Source organism: Labrus mixtus, chromosome 24 (genome assembly GCF_963584025.1).
Source record: "Labrus mixtus chromosome 24, fLabMix1.1, whole genome shotgun sequence".
Taxonomy (NCBI): domain Eukaryota; kingdom Metazoa; phylum Chordata; class Actinopteri; order Labriformes; family Labridae; genus Labrus; species Labrus mixtus.
In genome coordinates this window covers 10,160,013-10,179,334 of record NC_083635.1, presented here as the reverse complement: position 1 = coordinate 10,179,334, position 19,322 = coordinate 10,160,013, and the positions used below count along the sequence as shown (strand labels likewise).

General features: G+C 41.5%; 2 protein-coding genes and 1 long non-coding RNA gene across 12 annotated transcripts in view; 1 reads left to right on the top strand and 2 right to left on the bottom strand.

The window, feature by feature from the left end:
• The window catches only part of LOC132959364 (protein EFR3 homolog B-like), a 2,244-nt gene extending 924 nt beyond the window's left edge, over positions 1-1,320 (bottom strand). For 8 of the 9 annotated variants that reach the window (XR_009666976.1, XR_009666974.1, XR_009666975.1 and 5 more), the window contains exons 1-2: positions 336-1,320; positions 1-260 (exon numbers count right to left, since the gene is read on the bottom strand). The exon at positions 1-260 is cut by the window's left edge. Coding sequence is in view for 1 of the 9 variants with exons in the window: in XM_061032296.1 (XP_060888279.1) it covers positions 177-260; positions 336-500 (249 nt within the window). In the remaining 8 variants the exon portion in view is untranslated. The remainder of the gene's footprint in view (positions 261-335) is intronic. The other variant, XM_061032296.1, reaches the window with a different exon arrangement.
• A 3,442-nt stretch (positions 1,321-4,762) lies between these two features.
• Positions 4,763-14,168, bottom strand: LOC132959842 (uncharacterized). The gene is made up of 3 exons (XR_009667118.1): positions 14,035-14,168; positions 13,072-13,116; positions 4,763-5,989 (listed from the first exon to the last, which is right to left on the bottom strand). It is a non-coding gene; the product is annotated as an uncharacterized LOC132959842 (long non-coding RNA).
• Positions 6,808-18,228, top strand: LOC132959841 (vascular endothelial growth factor C-like). Of its 2 annotated transcripts, XM_061033068.1 has the most exons (9): positions 6,808-7,419; positions 7,789-7,877; positions 11,402-11,636; positions 11,755-11,945; positions 12,345-12,475; positions 12,575-12,678; positions 14,057-14,191; positions 14,641-14,842; positions 17,109-18,228. In XM_061033068.1, the coding sequence occupies exons 2-9, from the start codon at positions 7,842-7,844 to the stop codon at positions 17,218-17,220; spliced, it is 1,146 nt and encodes a 381-aa protein (XP_060889051.1). In that variant the 5' UTR covers positions 6,808-7,419; positions 7,789-7,841; the 3' UTR covers positions 17,221-18,228. The 2 variants fall into 2 exon arrangements, with proteins under 2 accessions (XP_060889051.1, XP_060889050.1); XM_061033067.1 differs by having other exon boundaries at positions 6,808-7,877.
• Positions 18,229-19,322: the final 1,094 nt, after the last annotated feature.

Genomic DNA, 19,322 nt, shown 5'->3' with positions numbered 1-19,322 from the left:
TCTCCCTGTCTCCTCTCTTGTCTCCTTGTCTCCTCTCCTGCCTCATTGTCTCCTGCATCCTTCCTTCTTGCCCCCTCTCCTGCCTCCTTGTCTCCTTGTCTCCTCTCCTACCTGGATACTGAACACATAACTGCTGAGCGTCTAATGAACACAGAGGTCGGGGAACTTCATCTCACAGAGCGGCGTGGAGCGCGGCTGCAAGTGACCGGACGCATGATCAGATCGACGACCTCGTCCAGTTTGGACTGAAGCAGCGATGTCTGCAGAGACACAAACTTTATTAACAAACACAGACGCAGACAAACATTCAGTCAGAGGTCAGAGGTTAGACTCACCCGGGCGCCACAGTGAGCGGCGATCTCCTCAAACGGAGCCGTCTGAAACTTCTCCACCAGCTGCATCCTCCTGCGTTCCTCCTCCTCCACGCTCCCCCGATCCTCTACACAAACAAGTTCACAAGTCAGAGACTCGATCGACTTCAACCGGCCGAGCTCGCACATCGATAAACATTCGGTTACATTTCAAACTCACTAAAGGAACATTTTCATTCTTTAAATTCTTCATGAGTCTGAAAACTGGATTCTATTTGATTCAGCTCAAAGATCATCTTCATGTTTTTAGGATCTTTGATTTTAAACACATTTATCTTCATCCAGTCAAGCTGACGTCAAACATTTTTAAGGTCAGGTGTAGAAATGTGTTGATGGAAAAACTAAGGAAGCCCAAAGCGGACAAACATCCAAACATTTTCATTTTCAGGATAACGAGTCATTTCTGTTTTCTTTCTCGACTTCTTTCCGTCGTAACCTCGAGATAACCTCCAGGTTTACCCGTGAAAACTACTTCATGTGGAGAAAACAGCTGATTTTAAGTCTTTATCACAAGAACACCAGCATGTCCTCTCAAGGCTTCTGTACTCAACTACCAAAATAACAACAAACAACAAAAGACAATATGAGCATCACTTACCGATCGTGTTCTTCAGCGTCTCAAAGGTCATCTGCGCCGTCTCAGGGCTCTGCAGGTGAGACAGAGACAGGTGTCACCAGAAGAGAGAGACACGCACACACACACACACACACACACACACACACACACACACACACACACACACACACACACACACACACACACACACACACACACACACACACACACACACACACACACACACACACACACACGCACACACGCACACGCATCATAAGCATCATAAGAGTATTTCTATGGTGGCTCAAGAGTGCCATTAGTCAGGTTTAAAGAGTACTTGCTTATCATTTAATTTACCTCGTGGTAGTTTTTCTGATACTCTAAATGAGAGCTGAGAGTGTGTTTTGAAGTAAATACATAAATAAATATTTTAAAATGCATATTCACCTCTTGCTCGGTTTACTAAATAAGGATATTTAAAAACTGAACGTTTACAGTGTTTAAAGGTAAAACATGTCATCACACTAGAGTCATTTAATTCATTTCGTGTACGTGAGGAAGCAAGGTTTAAATACAGGACCTTTAAAGTTAAAGGAGCAATAATAGTAATAAGATTAACGTGAGTTCTAAGAGAAGAACCCAGGGCGCTGTATCTCCGACTAGTTGACACATAGGAAGCGCTACAAATGAATTGTGTGGACTTGCTCTGTGAGCTCGTCCATCATCCTCTGCTTGTCTCCGAGGCGGCTGAGCTGCTTGTGGCGGTTCTCCAGCCGCTCCTCCAGAGTTTTGTGGAGATGTATAAACGGATTACAGACAATACAAAGTGTGTTTGCGTCCTCACCTCGATGTCCTCGTCTCCATCATGTCTCCTTGTCATTGGCCTGAATGTTTGTGTGGGCGTCGGCCTGCGTGCTCTCCAGCTGTTTGCTGCGGTTCACCAGAGACTTGATGCTTGCTGATGTAGAGCCGAGCTACGGTGAAGTCCTCCTCCACCGCTGAGCCGTTCCCCTCTGACTCTGAGGACTGAGGATGAGGGGGAGGTTACAGACGTTGAGCACTGTGTGTGTCCGTTCTCACAGCTGTGTTGACATCACTGCTGCCGATGATGGAACCAATGAGGTCTCGTAGCAGCAGGCTGAGGACTTGGTAGCTCTCTTTCTCTGCAGACTGTTCAGCTCAGACACACACACACACACACTACGTTGTAAAACAGTCTGTATGTTTCTGCAGAACTCAAGATGCAGACTTTAAACACTTTCTCCTAAAACATATCTGCACCGTCTTGTGCCGCTGCAGGTTGGTCTGATCTCTCTCCTGAAAAGTATTCTAAGTCTTTGTATTTAGTTTGAATCTTTAAGCAGGTTGTCTTCAAACTGTGCTTCTGATGTTGTGTCTTCTCTTTGAGTTTAGTCTCACCTTCTCATCCAGCGGTTTGTACAGGTTGCTGATGTCCTCCTCGTATTTGCTCCCCTCGTCACCAGTGACCAAGACGCCTCCTCCAGCCGGCAGCAGGTTATGGACGATGGCAGTGTTGTGATTTAGCTCGATGCTCTTCTGATCTTTGGCGTTCAGCTGCTCCACCTCAGGAACATCCTCTCCTGAAACACAGAACACCACTGAGCTACTTTTGACAATACACAAGTACATCAAAATTGTACTTAATTAAAGTTTTTTAATAAATGTACTTTGTCACTTTCCAAAAAAAGAGAAAAAAGTGTCCCAATGTGACATGACAAGAAACTTAAAGTTTGTGAACTTTCATAAATCAATCCATTTTTATTCACTTAGCTCCAAATCATAAGAAACGTTATCTCCAGACACTTTACAATAACAACAGCGACGCACCTCTGCAAACATTAACTTCAGTTTTTGGTCAATATTGTTGTGAATTTACTGGAAATGTAGATTATGTTTTTCACAAACAGCTCTACGTTTAAAGTAATTACGTTGTTTCCTTAAATTTTTTAAAAGAACGACATACTAACCTTTCTAAATTTAAGAAAAAGTGACATATTCCAATTTTGATAAAAACCACATACTATGTTGGATATGCATTAATCGTCCAAAATAAACGTTTGTGATTTTAAAGAACCACCTTATGATCCTTAAAAAACATCACCAGAAATACATTTGTTTGAATATAAAATACACCAGACTTTTTTTTGTTTTCAGTTTCATGGTAATAAAAAAAGTGTCATGCAATTTACCATGTGATTTGTCAATTATGACAGTTCTTGATCTCTATTTAAAAATGAAAATAAAATGTCTATTCCAACAGTTAACCTTTCTCTGCTGCTCCTACCTGTGTGTCAACAGCTGTGTGCAGACAAAGCAGAGGGCACCTCGAGTGTCGATCACTTTGAAAGGGCAGCACCTTCAAGGCCTTAATGACCTTCCTGCTGAAAAACAAATACAGAAAGCAGGACTCTCTAACACCATTAAAGAGAGTGGACACAGAGGAGGGAACACAAAGGGGGGGGGGGATCTTTGTGAGATCTACTATATAAACACTGATTTAGTAATGAAAGAGCTCCATGGTTGTACCAGCAGATGGTGCCACTCAGTCTGAATATTCATGAATGATTCAAATGCAGGCTGATATTTCTGCTCGCTTCAAGCTGAGTTACAGAGGAAACCAAATACATTCCTTACAGGGCAAAGTCACCGTGAACTAAGTGTGAAAGGTCAAAAATAAACACCGACTCTGTGTTTGTTTCTTGTTAAACTGCAATAGAAGGGTTGCAGCTGTAACACCTGCTGTGTTTTCAGTGGAAAGGGAGTCTTTTATTTCCAATGTCATCCACTCCATCAATCAGGCTGCAGAGGAGAAGGGGGGGGGGGGGGGGGGGGGGGGGGGGGGTCATCCCCTGCCTGCGTTATGAAATCAAACACACAGATTCTACGTCATGTTAGAGACAAACACATACCCACAATCATCCCTTTAAAATCAATAAACACAACATTTAATCTGAATTTCTTTACTACCCACTTTGTTTCTTGGTGACCTTACTTTTTTAAACTTATTAATCTTAATGATTTTCAACACCATCTTCTGTTCTTAGCTCCATGTGTAGCTTTCTTTTCAGTGGAGTAGGTTACCACCATGAATCATGTTATCATATTCCTAATTTAACGTCTTGTTAACAAAGTACTTGGTCCAGTACTGCTCAAAACCAATAAAGTATTTAATCACCTGCTTGAACAGGGTGTTCGATTACAAGGCGAGGATGTCATGGATAAGGACAACTTACATGCATATTAAAGTGTCGATAATGACGGTTTAAGGCCTCTTATCCAATGAAATCCTGTCTCAGTGTTAACACTTGTTCTGAGTCGTGTGAAGGTGAGGCCGAATCCAAGGCCATCTATCTGCAATCTGAGTCTCAGTTTAAATAGGTATGAAGCTGATTTTATGGCTCCATGTGACATTTAAGAATTTGAAATGATTGGGTGTTACTTAGGAACGACCTTCTCACTATTTAGGTCATGTTTTTTTTACAGAACGGGAACGCTGAGTGCTTCTGAAACGTACACGTCTCCTTCTCAAACCTCTCCTGGTTGCACAGGTTTGTTTTACCAATATTTTACAAAATAAAGAATCAACAAATAACAAACTAACAAACCAAGTTTTTATTGTTTGCACTGTTTTATTTTCTTTCCCTGTTTTTTGTTTTGTTTTGTTTTATGAAAGCACTGTGTACACTTTGTTTTTTTTTACAAATAAAGCAGATTTTTATGATAGGAAAATACTTGTATACTTTGCTTATAACAGATGTGGAAAATAGAGGAACTTAGAAAACAGAAAAACAAGCTTATTTTCCCATCAATGTCAGACTGTGTTATTCATTCTGATACACTACGGCTTTTCGACAGATTAAATGTTCCTTTTTCTTGTTGTTTATTGTATTTAAAGACACCAAAGACGAGTTCTGTTTTCCTATTCAGTTGGACTTTGGAAAGATTTCTACTATTTCTGAACAGTTCCCAAACTTGACAATCTTTTTGTTCTTCTAATGACTACAACTGTGTTTCTCCATCTCATGAAGAGCTTAACAAATTTGTCGGCCACATGTGATAACAAAACACAAACATTCATCTTGTTTGCAGCGTGAAAACTGATATTGGCCTTTATGATGCGTGAGCCTCAAAAATCCTGCCTGTATGAGAGCAGCCAGTGTCAGAGATTTTCACTTTAGGCATGTTCAAGAAGTTCACCCGTCACAGACACGGCGGCTATTAAACAATCAAAACAGTGATTACTGTAAACTGAATCGTTTTTTCACGGGCACATAATTTTCCTCCTTTAGGGAATCATGCAATCTTTTATTACTTTTGTTATGCCTCAAGTTTTTAACTATTGGTGAGGCTGTAGTAACATTTGGTTTGTTTGTTTGCATGACTCCTGGATGATTTTTAGTTTTATCACCAAGGTTAAAGTTCTCTGCTGTTCCCTCTAATGAAGCATCAATCTCTTCCTTTTAGCCTCCACATAAACGTCCTTCTTTTGAGCCACATCATTCTGTCTTTCGTTACGTTTTGCACCCGATTACAGCCAAAATCTTTGACTTTTCGCGAGGCTTTAGCTACGTTTGGTTTGTGGTTTAGCTTCTTTTGACAAATATTAAAATCACTTGGTTTAAGTTCTCCTCTGCACAGGTAAAAGCAAGCACTGGTCATAAACGCCCCTCTGTATCATCTCTTATTCTATGCATCCTGCTCACATGATGAAATTGAGAAAGCAATGACTGGAATGTGGAGCTTGGTTGTGAGGATTTCAACACATAAAGCATACTGCAAGCAGAAACTTGCCGACATGTGCGTGCATGAGAGTGTGCGTCTTTAATCCTTGCAGAAGGCTGGCGGTGACTGGCCCAAAAATCGGATGTTTTCTCATTCGAGCGTTTCCCAGGCACACCTCTTTCTCCCTCTTCCTCCTCCTCCTCCTCCTCGTCTTGATGTCGGCCTCCTGTCTGTCTCTCCTCTTCTTCTTTCCCCGTCTGATTGTCTGTCTGACATCCCCGTAATTTATTTTACAGTTGTCAGTAACTGATTTGCCCTAGGAGAGGTAAAAAAGAAAAGATGTAAGCGGCTGCTCACCTTCCCCCCCCTCCTTCTCCTCATGATCCTTCATGACACACATGCTCACAGCCTTGGGGCTACAGAGTTACAGGAGGTATGTCAAGTTTGTGATTTTTAGGTCCTTGAAGAGGGGGAAGGAACAAACAAAGAGGTGAGAGGGGGAGGAAAGACAACAGAGGTGAAGGTTGATGAAGTGTAAAGGAGTAAAAGCAGGAAAGGTTTTCTGAGCTGCAGGTGCGAGGCAGATTTTGCGGCGTTAGTCCTTGTGCTAAAATCGCGCTCACAGGGGTGGAAGAAACCCAACAGCAATTGGAGGAGGCTGACATAAGGCAGAGAAAGAGAGAGGGAGACAGCAGAGGTATTAGCAGATCATAAAAAAGGCACTTAGGGCTGCAGTTAAGCGACTCGCACATTCATCCCCGCTGGCTGCTGCCGAACACACACACACACTTTTTAAATCCTACCGCAGCTGCTGCAAAGACATCAAGATAACAAACATGTGAGAAAGGGGAGAGAGATAAGGAACGTGGGAGGATAATCTGATTTCTTACTGGCAGTTTAATCTGTTTTCTTTGAAAAGTTGTGAAAAAAAAAAAAACCCTTCAGTGTCTTTTAATAACGTAAAAAGAGAATGATGGGAAAGTGTGTCCGTTCAAAACCACCGGGCCGCTCAGACACTCAATAGCTTGCAATTTTTTGAAAAAAGTGCAAGTATAATATGCTGTAACGCATTAGTTGTCTCTTTCAAATCCTTCACTCCACCCACAAAATACAATCCTTCCATTCTTTTTTTCTCATTCACTCCACCAGGACGTCCACGAGCAGGATGCATGTTCACTCTGTTTGGAAGGGAACTTAATACCAAAAGCTGGAAACTTGTACAAAAAAAGAAATCCATTTGGGAGCAGGATTTGGAATAAGCTCTTCCTCGTTTTTTTCTCTCGCTTTGATGCTTTTCTGAGGATCAGAAAGCCCGACTGAAAAAGTTGTGACAGATTTAGAAAGCGGCAGCACACACACACACACACACACACACACACACACACACACACACACACAGAAAGAAAAAAAGTCCAGAGACAGACAGAGCTTTGCCCTGGAGGTTTCTGAGGAGGAAACAGGAGACAGATAAAGAGGCAGCGATAATCTGAGAGAGACAGACAGAGAGAAAGAGAGAGAGAGGGAGGGAGGGAAGAGCACAGCTGTTGTGTGAAGAGAAAATATAGATAAAGAAAGTGTGAAGGGCGAAGGAGAGGACACTGACGAGGGGAATCAAGGCTGGAAATAAGAAAGAAGGGACTTGCATAAAAGACAGACGGCAGAATCATTCAAGTTGAAGGACAAAGAGAAGAAAAACTAAGGAGATAAAAGGCAAACAGAGACGAGGACAGACACCTGACATCAATGGTGAGCATGGAGACGCAGCAAGACGAGAGACAAGACTTCCTCTGAAGTGAAAAGAAAGAAGGAGCTGTGTTTGACACGAGGAAGACGAAACGATTTCCTCATCATGTTTTATTCAGCTGGTTTCCCAAATTCAAATAACCTGCGCCGGAAGAGCAACTTTGTCCCTGGGTAGAATGACGAGAGGAGCCAAGAGATACCCTCCTCGTCTGTGATACCCATTTTTTCCTCTCTACCCCAGACTCCTCACCTTCCTCTCCTCCTTCTTTTCTTTCAGTTCACATCAAGCTTTAAATAACTTCCTCCTCCTTCCTTTGATATCTCCTCTCCTCCTTTTTCCTCTACCTCATCTCCTCACTATGTGGATACCAGCTGTGCTCCTATGGATTCTTAATATCAGCAATTTCTGCTCAGGACAAGACTATATGGACTATTATCAAACTGGAGACATGGGCACCGAGGTGAGACATTTAAATCCAACATTATCTATAAAAAAATGGCTTAGCCTGAATTTAAAGCCTCTGTGGGGAGTTTGTAGTTGGTTATAAAACATGCTTAAATGAATACTGTAGCTTCTTAATGACCTACAAAAGCGAACAAGACCAGTAGTATTAAGACTGATTATATCGATTAAGTTATTTTTATTGAAAAAATGTAAGTTACATTTTTTGGACTAAATTGCAGGAGACCTAGTATTGATCCTTGTGGAACACCTCAACTTTATCCAAATATTTCTGGACAACTGACCTAACCTTAAAGATAAGAAGACAGAGAGCAGCATGGGCAAGTTATATTGCCTGGAATAAGACAAGTAGAAGCACATATTAAACTATCAAGGTCAGCCTGACTGCTGTGGTGGATCAAGGTTTATTTTTGACATGTAATTAAATTAAGCGATACTACTAATAACTAATATTAGTTAACTAACTAGTGACTAACTAGTATTAGTTAATTAACTAATTATACTAATAACTACTACTAATAATACTAAGCGATAATAACACTTCTGAAGTTACTCTATTTGGTGTAATCATTATCCTAAAGCTCTAATACAATTAATCCGTTTGACCATTTCAACCAATGGAGTCAAATTTCCTTCGCGCCAAATGTCTCATCATAACATAACCTCATGTAATTTCAAGGTTTATCATCTATTTCGTTGTAAATGCTGGTTATGAGCCAGCAGAGAAACTTTTTGATATTTTTCTGGCAGTCTTTAACAAAGTCTGACTAAGGGGCTTTTCTTTGGAAGACGCTTAGTTAAAAGCTTCCTTGCTGTGTAAGTCATTATACTCACTCTGTAATTTACTGATCCATCCCATTGTGGCTGAGTGGAATTCCAAACAGTTTTAAATAGAAAAGGTCTGTTATGAATAGTTGAGGAAAGGAACATTTTAGAGTAAATTGTGTGAAAAGTAAAAGGTTAATACAGAACGAGAGTCATTGATTAATACATGGGTGTGTGTATGTGCATGTGTCTGTGTGCCAGCAGCAGTATCTAATGATGGAGCCCAAAGCTCTGGTAATTTATCCATCATGACCTCATAGTCCCACAGCGATGAACTCACGTCATGTGATCACTTAATACAAATGGAGAGTGAGAGAGCGAGTGACGGTGAAGAAGAAAAATCCGGGAAGACTTTGAAATGGAAGAGGGAGAAGCATCCATCTCTAGTGTAATATAAAACTGTTCAATATTATGTAATGTGTTTTATGAGATGATACCATTGATACAATACTAACTGTAAACTGGACAAATGTTTCAACAGCGGTGAAAAACCTGCTCATTATCTTCTATTTTCAACTACTAATAGAATGATTTTAGGTTTTTTCTGATTGGCATTGTTTTGTCCATTGAGTCCTTACAGCTTTGTCTTTCGACCACAAACTCAAAGGGTCGAAGAACGACACTACAATATTATTAACAGAACTCTACAAACATTTAAAAAAAACTTTGATTCAGTTGTTCACATAGTTTTATACTCCAATATGGCTGCGGGACAGAGTATGGTTACCTGAAAACAATGTATGGCCAAAGAGAACAAAAATGTATTTTTCTCGTGCAGGAAGCTTATCTCAACAGCTACTGGATGGATTGATGAAAATGGGTTCAGACATTCATGATCCCCAAAGGATGAAACCTCCTAATTTAAAGGATCCCTGGCTTTTCCTGTAGCCTCATCCTCGGTCATCAAGATACCAAAATTAAAAACTTTGGCGTGACACAAGTTAGAATGATTTAATAAAACTGTTTCAATAGCAAAGCAACCAAGATTGGGCAATTTCTTGTCTTTAAGAACCATAAATGAAACAAACTCGTGCAAACTGTTTAAAGTTCAGATATGACTGAAGATCTGTGTTTCAAAAAAAAAAAGAAGCTTCTGTACTTTTCGATTATAGCAATCATTAAAAGAACAGAGGGTCTATTTTTTCCACACAGTATCAAGAAGTATTGGCCTATCAAAAATACAGACAACCCTAATGAGGTTGACCTTTAGTGGTTATGAGTGAGATGTCTCCACAACTACAGGATAGATTGCTATTTAATTCGGTACGCAGCTTCATGTTCCCCAGGCGGATGAATTTAATTAGTTTGGTGATCTATGATATTTCATCAAGTTGCGTCATCAGGTTGAAATGTTACTTCGTTCTCCTAATAGCTGCAGATGAAATCACTTCCCCCCATACTGTATGTCTGAGTTCTACTTTTTCTTGATCTCTAATTAGCATGCTAACTTGCCAAGCTAACAGTGATGTGCGCTGAGATGAAAACAGGCGTGATTACAAGGTGAGGTAATTGACGGTGGGAAAGATCTGCGACATCTAAAAGGCGGCACAAAGAAATGTAAAGGCAGATAAAGAAAGAGAGATAAATAAAAGTTGTGATAACAACAGAAATCTGGTTTCTGTTTAGGTTATGCCAGCTGCCTGTCTGCTCTTTTCAAACCAGGGAAACGCAAAAACCAAAACAATACTCAAACTCCCAGCTGACTTACACTCCCTCCAGATTATACAACCATCTATAACCCAGTTTGTTATATAATTATCCTTTTATCTTCACCGCCTACTGTATTTCTGCTGGCTAGAACAAAGTCATACATCATAACGGTGAAAAAAATCATTATGGGGATGACTCACGACAGGAACGGTTTATAAAGCTTTTCTAGAGTAAACTACGTTTTCTGAATGGACTTGAATGGTTCACCACATAAAGCCCTCTTTGTTGATTATAAAATGAAGATATGGGTGTTGGCTGTGCCGGCAATTTACACTCTGTTTGGTCTATTAACGAAGGACTAGTGCTGCATTTAAAGACTCCTTGCGTAGGAGGTCAGTGGCTTAACTTGTCACGGACGGCGCATAAAAGACAGGCACAATGAAAAGTTAAATAATAAAGCAACCAAAAACACTTGAAAATTTTGACATTTGCAGATATGACAACACAAATTTCCACACACAAGAAAAGTGGGTCAGATTACAGCGTCTTGCTCAAGGGCACCGCAGCAGCAGGGTGACTACTTTCAAATTTGATCACACTGCCTCAGGTGGCGATGTAGGAGGAAAAATACAAACGCCGACCTCATCTTAGCTTGACTTTGAACTCAAATGCAACAATGTGTGCGTGTGTAGGTGAGGAGAGGACACACGTATGCACAATAACCAACAGTAGCCAACAGTAACGTGTCACAACACATTGGTAGCTGAGGTATTCACAGCTCTACCCAGTGACTCTTAACACACTGAATTCTGAAGTATTTCAAAGTTTTCCTCCAAAAACTTCAACTCAGATCAAATCGACCTCAAATCTGTTGTTTCAAAATATAAAGCAGGGCGGATTTTTATGCTTTCGATTAAATTTAAATCTCAAACAGGGATGCTGGCTTTGATATTTGCTCAAAAACTCAGTAACTTCTTAGTGAGTGCAGCAGACAAAGAAGTGTTCTGTCATTACAGTTACTTTCATGCGTGCTTCGCTGTCTTCCAGGCTCCAGTGTTGTCTGATGACCAGCCCAGTTTGGAGTCGGTGACGAGTGTCGATGAGCTACTACAAGTTCTGTACCCAGAATACAATCTGCTTCAGCACTGCCTGAGGAGGAAGTCATGGCGCAACGCTTCCCCCTCTTTTCTTGCCTCCTCGTCGAGTCCTTTAGTTCGCTCTGACGATCTGTGGGGTCAGCCGAGGGAGGAGGCTCTTTTCAAAGTGGACGGGACTTTAGGAGGTAAACGAGATTGTAGCCCTCGTACTGCATCAGTTTTAAAATATCACAGTGAACAGACGCTCTCTTGTTCTCCGAGTGTCAGCAAACAGGTCTCTTACTTAATCACATCTGTTTCCAGTCATCTTAGAGGAGATCCAGCGGACCTCGTGCCAGCCCAGAGAGGTGTGTGTTGAGGTCACCAAAGAATACCCAGAATCCACCAGTCAGTTCTACCTCCCACGCTGTGTGGCGCTGCATCGGTGCGGCGGCTGCTGCACGAACGAGGCCTTTTACTGCACCAACACAAGTCACTCGCTTGTCAACAAGACGGTAAGTGTCGCAGCTGGAGTTTCATTCTTGCGCCCACCCTTTTGATTTCCATGCGGCAGCTTAATAATTTACTCGCTCATTAACTCGCGGAGACAGAAACCAATCTGCCCAAGCTCCTCTCTTTCATAGCCAGCTGTACAGCAGGGGGACGCCCTTTGGCTGCTACTCGACCTCGAGTCAATGCACAATCACGCACAGTTTCACAACCTCCCAAGCATTACATCAACTTCTAAACATCAGACACACTCTGTCACGAGCAGTAAAACTGATCTGACAGCTGTAGCAGCAGCAGCAGAAGAAGAAAATAAAGATAAACAACAAACTAGAGTATCAAATCAAAGTTCAGTACAGACACACCTCTTATATCAGCGGTTTTTTTTTTCCACCCTCTATTACCAGTTGATGGAGCTGTCCCCGCCCAGGATGGATCGCTCCGTCGTCATGGTAACATTCGTCAACCACACTTCGTGCGAATGCCTCTCAAAGCGGCCGCTCCACTCCATCATCAGGCGAGCCGCGGCAGATCACCTGTGAGTGGGGAGTGACGTGTGCAAACATCGCTGAGTCATTGTATCCTTGCATTTTTACCGTGTGTGTGTGTGTGTGTGTGTGTGTGTGTGTTTGTGTAGGTGTTCGCCGCCTGATGCCGACTGCGCCTCGGGGTCGTTATGGGATCCAGTGAACTGTGTGTGTGTCTCGACAGACACCATAAACTACTCCGAGAGAGAGATAGGTAAGTGATCACGTCGGTGAAATGATTCTGTTGCTTTATCCTTCAGATGGTTTTAAAATAAGAGCAAGTTTATGTTAAGAGAGAAATAAGAGAGTTTGTGTTGACTTCTCGCTCTCATTTTGCGTAGTTTCTTAAGATTTACTGGATACTTTCAGCCCTTCTGGTCTGTAAACGTGACACGGCCTCATCGTCAGGAGAAACCACCACTTGGGAGAACTCTATTTTGGGTCCCTAGTCCAATACTTTTATGCACTCTTTAAATCTTAGAGATCATTATGAGGATTTTGACAATTCAAAATGAAGCAACACAGCAAAAGTACAGCTCACAAGTAGTTTCAGTTTCATCCTTAAAACGAAAAAAAAAAGTACGCCACAATTAAAAACAGGACTCACCTCAGAGTGTTTGGATGTTACAGCAGATGATTCAGGATGATATTTCTGAAATAGACAGCAGAGATTAAACAAACCATGAAACAAACACTAAAGTGGAGAGTCATACGTTCATGTTGTAAATTGTACAACAGAATAAAATCCACCTGCCCTTTTCCAGAGTGCATATCATTCAAAAGTGTTGCTACAACGGAGTAGGTTTTGGGACATGAGCCAGATTTTTTAGTTTAGTTTCAACATTTAAAAAAATTCCACATCCGCTGCCAGACAACAACGATGAAGCCAGGCCGCATATAATTCGATCTGGAATGAGTTTTCCCCCCGAGGAAATGTTTATTCCAATGTAAGATGAGATAAGAATCTGTCTTTGTGGCATTTTACTCGTATAAACATGCAGTGACTACAGTACCCTCCATATCAAGCTACTTTTTTTTTTGTCTAATAATAAACCAGCAAACCCATATTGCCATAGTTCAAGGCGGGATGTTTACGCCCGTTATGCCTCACCTACAATGTGTAACGGACCGGGCCAGGGAGGTGGGGCCAACGGGTAGCTATGTGTAGCGTCAGAGTCGGCAGCCCTCTGAAGTTTCACATCTGCGTGTATGTGTGTCTGAATTGATGGAGATTCCACATGTGTTCAAATGCCGTGCCTCTTGCACTTCCTGTATGGCAATGTGAAAACTGAACATTTTTCACAATAGATTTGACCTGATGATAGAGCTTGATTAATCTTAGAGGGGTTAACTAAATGCAGCATTCTGTTGATGCTAAAATGCTCCATTGTAGTGGAGTTATGTAAAATTCCTCTTCTGGGAAACATGAAGGTCTGGATAAAGTTTCTGGACCAAAGCTTGGGACTGACCCACAAACTTTCAATAGCCTGGACAAAGTATTTCTAAATAACTTAATCAACAACAGGACAAACCAAAGCGAGAAAAACAAATAATTGACATTTGCTTTTACTTTCTTTCCATGTGGTTTCCAGAGACGCTGGACTCGGGTCTACTAGCGCTCTGCGGGCCCAACAGGGTTCTGGACGAGTCCACGTGCGATTGCGCATGTCGAAACGGACTCACAGAGGCCAGCTGTGATCCAGGCTGGAAACTGGACCACAACACCTGTAAGGAGGGTCTCAGTTATTGAAGATATTTCACATTATACTGTTGTTTACGAGACATGAAAACCCAGACGATTGACTTACTGTATATCTGGGGTCGGATAGCAACTGTTACTAAGGCCCGTTAGTATTTTGGTGCAAATTTATTCCTAATACATTTTTATTTTATTGTGTTGCCTTGGTTTTGAAAAGGAAGGATTTACTGTAAACTAATTTGAAAGAAATGCTGTCATTCTAAAAGCAACCGGGCAAGATCGAGCCAGATGGATTAATCAGAGAAGAAAGGGGCTTTTGGGAACTCTGGCTTTATGCAAATTTCTACAGCAACATGTCAGGACCAGACCACCAAACATTTACAACACAGACAGAGTTGCGCAATCCTGTGGCATATAAAGACGGGGTTATTTTTTTTATAATACCTTGATATTTTTTTGTTTCTCTTTTGGTCCCAGGTGAATGTCAGTGTGAAGGTCAAGGTGAGGGGAAGCTGTGCCCCACAGGTCAGCGGTGGGACGAGGAGCTGTGTGGCTGTGTTTGCGCCGCAGAGTGTCCCGGGAATCAGCCCCTGAACCCCGACACCTGCCTGTGTCAGTGCAGAGAGAGTCCACATTCCTGTCTACGGCAGGGGAAGAGGTTCAAGCCCAGCACGTGCAGGTAGGCATCCTCTCCGTCCTCCTCAAGCCAGACTCAATACTTTTAAAGGTATGGTCCCTTTAAGAAAGATAAGCAGAGAGAGGATTAATTCATCTCAAGAATCCAGTCTGGGTTTCTGCCAGCTTAACCCCTCACTCTCTTTGAAATGTGTCTGTCACTCGTTTTAACCGATGACACGACCACACGAGGGTCCGGAAAAATCCAGCTCCGCTTCCTACGTCAACGTTGTAAAATACATCACATGTGGAAGAGTCATTGTTTGGTTGTGCCAAAACAAGTCATTGTATTTAATAGTTCATCCTTTCAGACTGCTTTTCCCTTTACCGTGCACTCTGATTGCCGTATGTTGCCCCATAACACACTAAATCTACCTATAAAGATTTATAGGGGACATAAAATGTATTAGTGGTAATTGAGGGAAAGTAGGTGATGTCATCGGGGCTCAAAGGCAAAAGGAGGTCACGATGTCTTTGAGCTTTGATCAATACACTGCGCCTTAAAACAATTTGGCATAATTGACAAAAGACAATTTATATCCGAGCAGGTTTTTACTGGTCTACATTTAACTTCTTCAGTGCTTTCAAATGCTGATTTGTACCTGTAAGACACAGATGTGTTCTGGTTGGTCCCTCTGTAAAGCTCTCACTCAGTGTTTTAAAGATAGTTCTCACTTCATGTTCCATTTTTACTCCTACATTATGAAAGCGCTGAAGCAAAACATAAGCTCTACTTTTCATTAATACCTGAGCCAGCGGCTTCTACTGGTAGAACTGAGCCTGTCCTCTCTTCTTTAAGTGACTAAGCCCTGGGTGCCATCAAATCTCTTCAATCTTGGAGCTGAGTGAGAGAAAAGAATGAGGAAAGAGGGAGAGAAAGGAAGTTAGAGGGGGAGAAAGCATACTAACTCTCAATGGAGACATACATTCCAAACTCAAAGAGAAAAAGTTGTGTTTTTTTTTTTTGTTGTTTCAATATGACCTTTTATGGAAACAGGGCGTCTGAAAATATTCGATAACGGTCTCAGCTGGGTGATTGCGCTCAGCATGCATGTGGCGGTTCCCACAGCCATCACGTCAGAGATCAACCTCCCTCTGACCCGAGAGGCCTGCAGAGAGACGGAGAGGGGGAGATAGGGTGAGGTTGTTGAGAGAGAGCAGAGCACTCATCTGACTGGCAGGCGGGCAAAGAGATGGATGGAGTGACAGCAACAAAGAAAAACACGCAGGCCGACTTGTGCAATGATTTGAGTGATTTCCAATTGCGGCTTCCTAAATGTGGGAAAGTTCAGAGACGTATATAAAAGTGACCTTTCATAGCAGAGCCTCTGTCTCAGCTAAAGAGTTAATATAAATACAATTTTCACTATTAATGAGCTGCCCAACCTTGATTTGGAAGTTGCTTTCTCTATTTTGACACTTCTTGCCCCTCAGGTCAAGTAAGAATGATAAATTATAAAGCTTAAAGTTCAAAGAAGCACTGGGGTAAAATTCCCCAAGGGTCCAATGAAGTCTATTGCATCGTACAATATCGTATTGTAACCCATTTCATGTCTTGATTAAACCGTCTACCATGCAAACTAGTTTTTAAAAGAGATCATCAAAATATCTACATCCTCTAAGCTAGCTGCTCAGCTAGTTTTAGTACTGAACTCTTCTTGTTTTGATCCAGCTAATGATGATAGTTTCTATCTTTCTAGCAACTGATTTAACCATGAGCATATAAGTCCCTTAATTATCCAATAATCTTCTTCACTGCTTTAACAAATGACTAGTTTGTAAGTAAGCTGTTAAAAAGAGTTGTTAAGGGGTTATAATAGCTGAGCTCTTTAACACATAAGGCATTACAGGATGTTATTCAAGAAAACATCTTTTTTTACTCCTCTATCTTCCTCTTTTCTGTTTATGTTTGACCCAACATCTGGTCACAGGAGGTGGTTCATCAGAAGATTAAAGCCTTCACCTACTGTGATTTTGAAGAGGAGAGTTCACAGAATTTGGCCGTAGTCCGCCCCTCCTGGGAGGCACACTCCCTCTTTTTCTCACACACAGAATCGTTTGATCCAAACTAAAACTTGGATCAGGGTTTATCCAAAAGGGATGTGAGGATCTGAATAATCAATAGTGTTTGTGCCAAAAGAATGTGTTTTCCCCCTGCTCTTTCTCCTATCAACCGCACCCTTCCCTTTAAAATCTGTCTTTCTTTATAATTCCTTTTTGTCTTCTTTTCTTCCCTCTGTTCACTCTCCTTGTTTTCCCCCTCTGTCTAGTTGTTACAGGTTGCCGTGCAGAAAGCCCCGACCTGTGTGCCAGACTGGTTTTTACTACAGCCACCAAGTCTGCCAGTGCATCCCCAACTACATGAGGCCTGAGTGGAACTAACAAAGAAATCACTGATGCAGAAAGGAGCACAACTGCCTCCCCCCAAAACTTTTTTTTTTTTTGCCTCTCAGCCTATGCTCTGCAGCACAAGGCTTGAAACTTTTGGGCCTGAAAACAGAGGGGCAAGAAGGAGGAGATGCCTTTTTGACAAGAGGTCAGGATGGTGGACCTACATATTTATAACTGCAGGATTGAAACGGACAGTTTGAGGACTTTTATGAATGTTGTTTGTTATACCAAGGAGGACGGTGCTTCCCCGCTACACAAAAAGTCCGCCCGTATAGAGTCCAACTCCTACAAGAATCAAGATCCTGAATGGAAGCAACCAATCACAACTTAAAAGTAAAAGTACGACAGCAAAGGAGGAATGGACTAATCAAACTCTGAATTGCTGCAACATGTTTGAGCTCGATATTTAACCACCAAGCTGCCATACAAACAGCACATGTGACTGTGTGAAATGGAAAGTGGAATAAAATAATAACAGACCAGACTCTATGCTTCATTTTCTAGAGCTGCAGGCGACTTCACTTCACTTTGGCAGCCTTGAGTAACAACATATTTTAGAGGTTGAAGGATTTATTTTGCTGTAATCATGTGAAGTTACTCTGCCTAGAGGATGTTTATTGAGTTGAGCTGGAAAAGTATGTCGACGGTATGTTTTGGTTATTGTTGCAGATTTCCTCCGCTCAACGAGAAAGTAGAGGTTTGATGCCAGACCCTGTTCTATAAAACGCTAATTTAAACATTCCCAAACAGCTATTACAGCCTCCAGTTTCTACTTGCCTCTCCTGCAGTGCTGCTCTGCTGACTCCAAGCACAGTTTTCTGTAACACTTGGAAACACTTCTACTTCTTCTGGTAATTTAATTTGACTCACTTTAAGCAATGCTACTTGTAAATAATTTAAACTTTGTCATATTTAAAACTGATGATTGGAAGTTGGAATCATGTTTAATTGTAAATACTGTATTTAAGTCACTCTCAAAACTAAATGAAATGAAATTAATCATGTGTCTTTTTCTTCCTGCGGTTTTTAATTACAAAGTAGAATTTGATTTATGTTTTTAATGTTGCTTTGCCTGCACTGTAGGGGAATCATTTTAACAGTTCACTTGGGAAACTATTGCTTTAAAGAATGCATGATGTCATTCTACCCCCACATGTCCATAGATGTTACATATATCAAACGATACAAATACATAAGAGTTTAAAATGTGTTGTTTTAAAACATCAAAGTTAACAATGGAAGTAGCCAATCTTTATGCTGATGTCTACTTTGCCTTTGTGGGTCATATAGTCATCAGTATTCAGTTCAGTCTGTTCCATAAGCAGCTAAAATCTCCTCACAGGAGATTTAAGTAACCTGAGTGCATGGCAGCTTCCTCCACCCTTCTGCATGCACAAACACACACAAACACACCTGTGGGTGAGAACTTGACTCTTCCTCTGCGGTCTCCAGTTTCTCCCTCTTCCTCCGTCTGTCTACCACAACAAACAAACATGCAAAACTGACTCAGACGGAAAACAGAGAGATCGTCTTTCTGTCTGGCCTGTGTGACCGTCGGCCTTTTGATCGGCCACTTCAAATGTCTGTCTGTCTGCATTATAAGCAGACAGTACGTTAGAATAGATCATTACTACTACTAGACATAGCGAGCTTCAGCCACCTCAACGTGACATCAGGAAATTAAACATCTGACTGTGACTCAGCTGGGTTATTTCCACTTGTTCTGCTCTGATGACAATGACTCATTTCAAAGTAACACTATAAACTTTGCTTAATCAAATTACCCTGAATGTCCACAGCGTTGCATGTAGTGAGAGTCTGCACCTGAGGGCACAGTAGGTGCAGATCCAGGTCTTCTCACTGCAGCTTCAGCTCCTTCTGTGAGCAAGAAAATGTAAGAAAAAACATTTTCTTTTTATTTTAGAATAATTCAGCGACACAATCAATGAAAACTGTGAAGCACTTACTCGAGATCTTGGTGCTCATTTGAAGACTGATATTTTAAATTATTTTCTTCTCATCCTCATATTCTGTACAGTGAAGCTCAAATGTCCAAGAAAACAAAACATGTTTACTTTCCCCCTGATTGGACG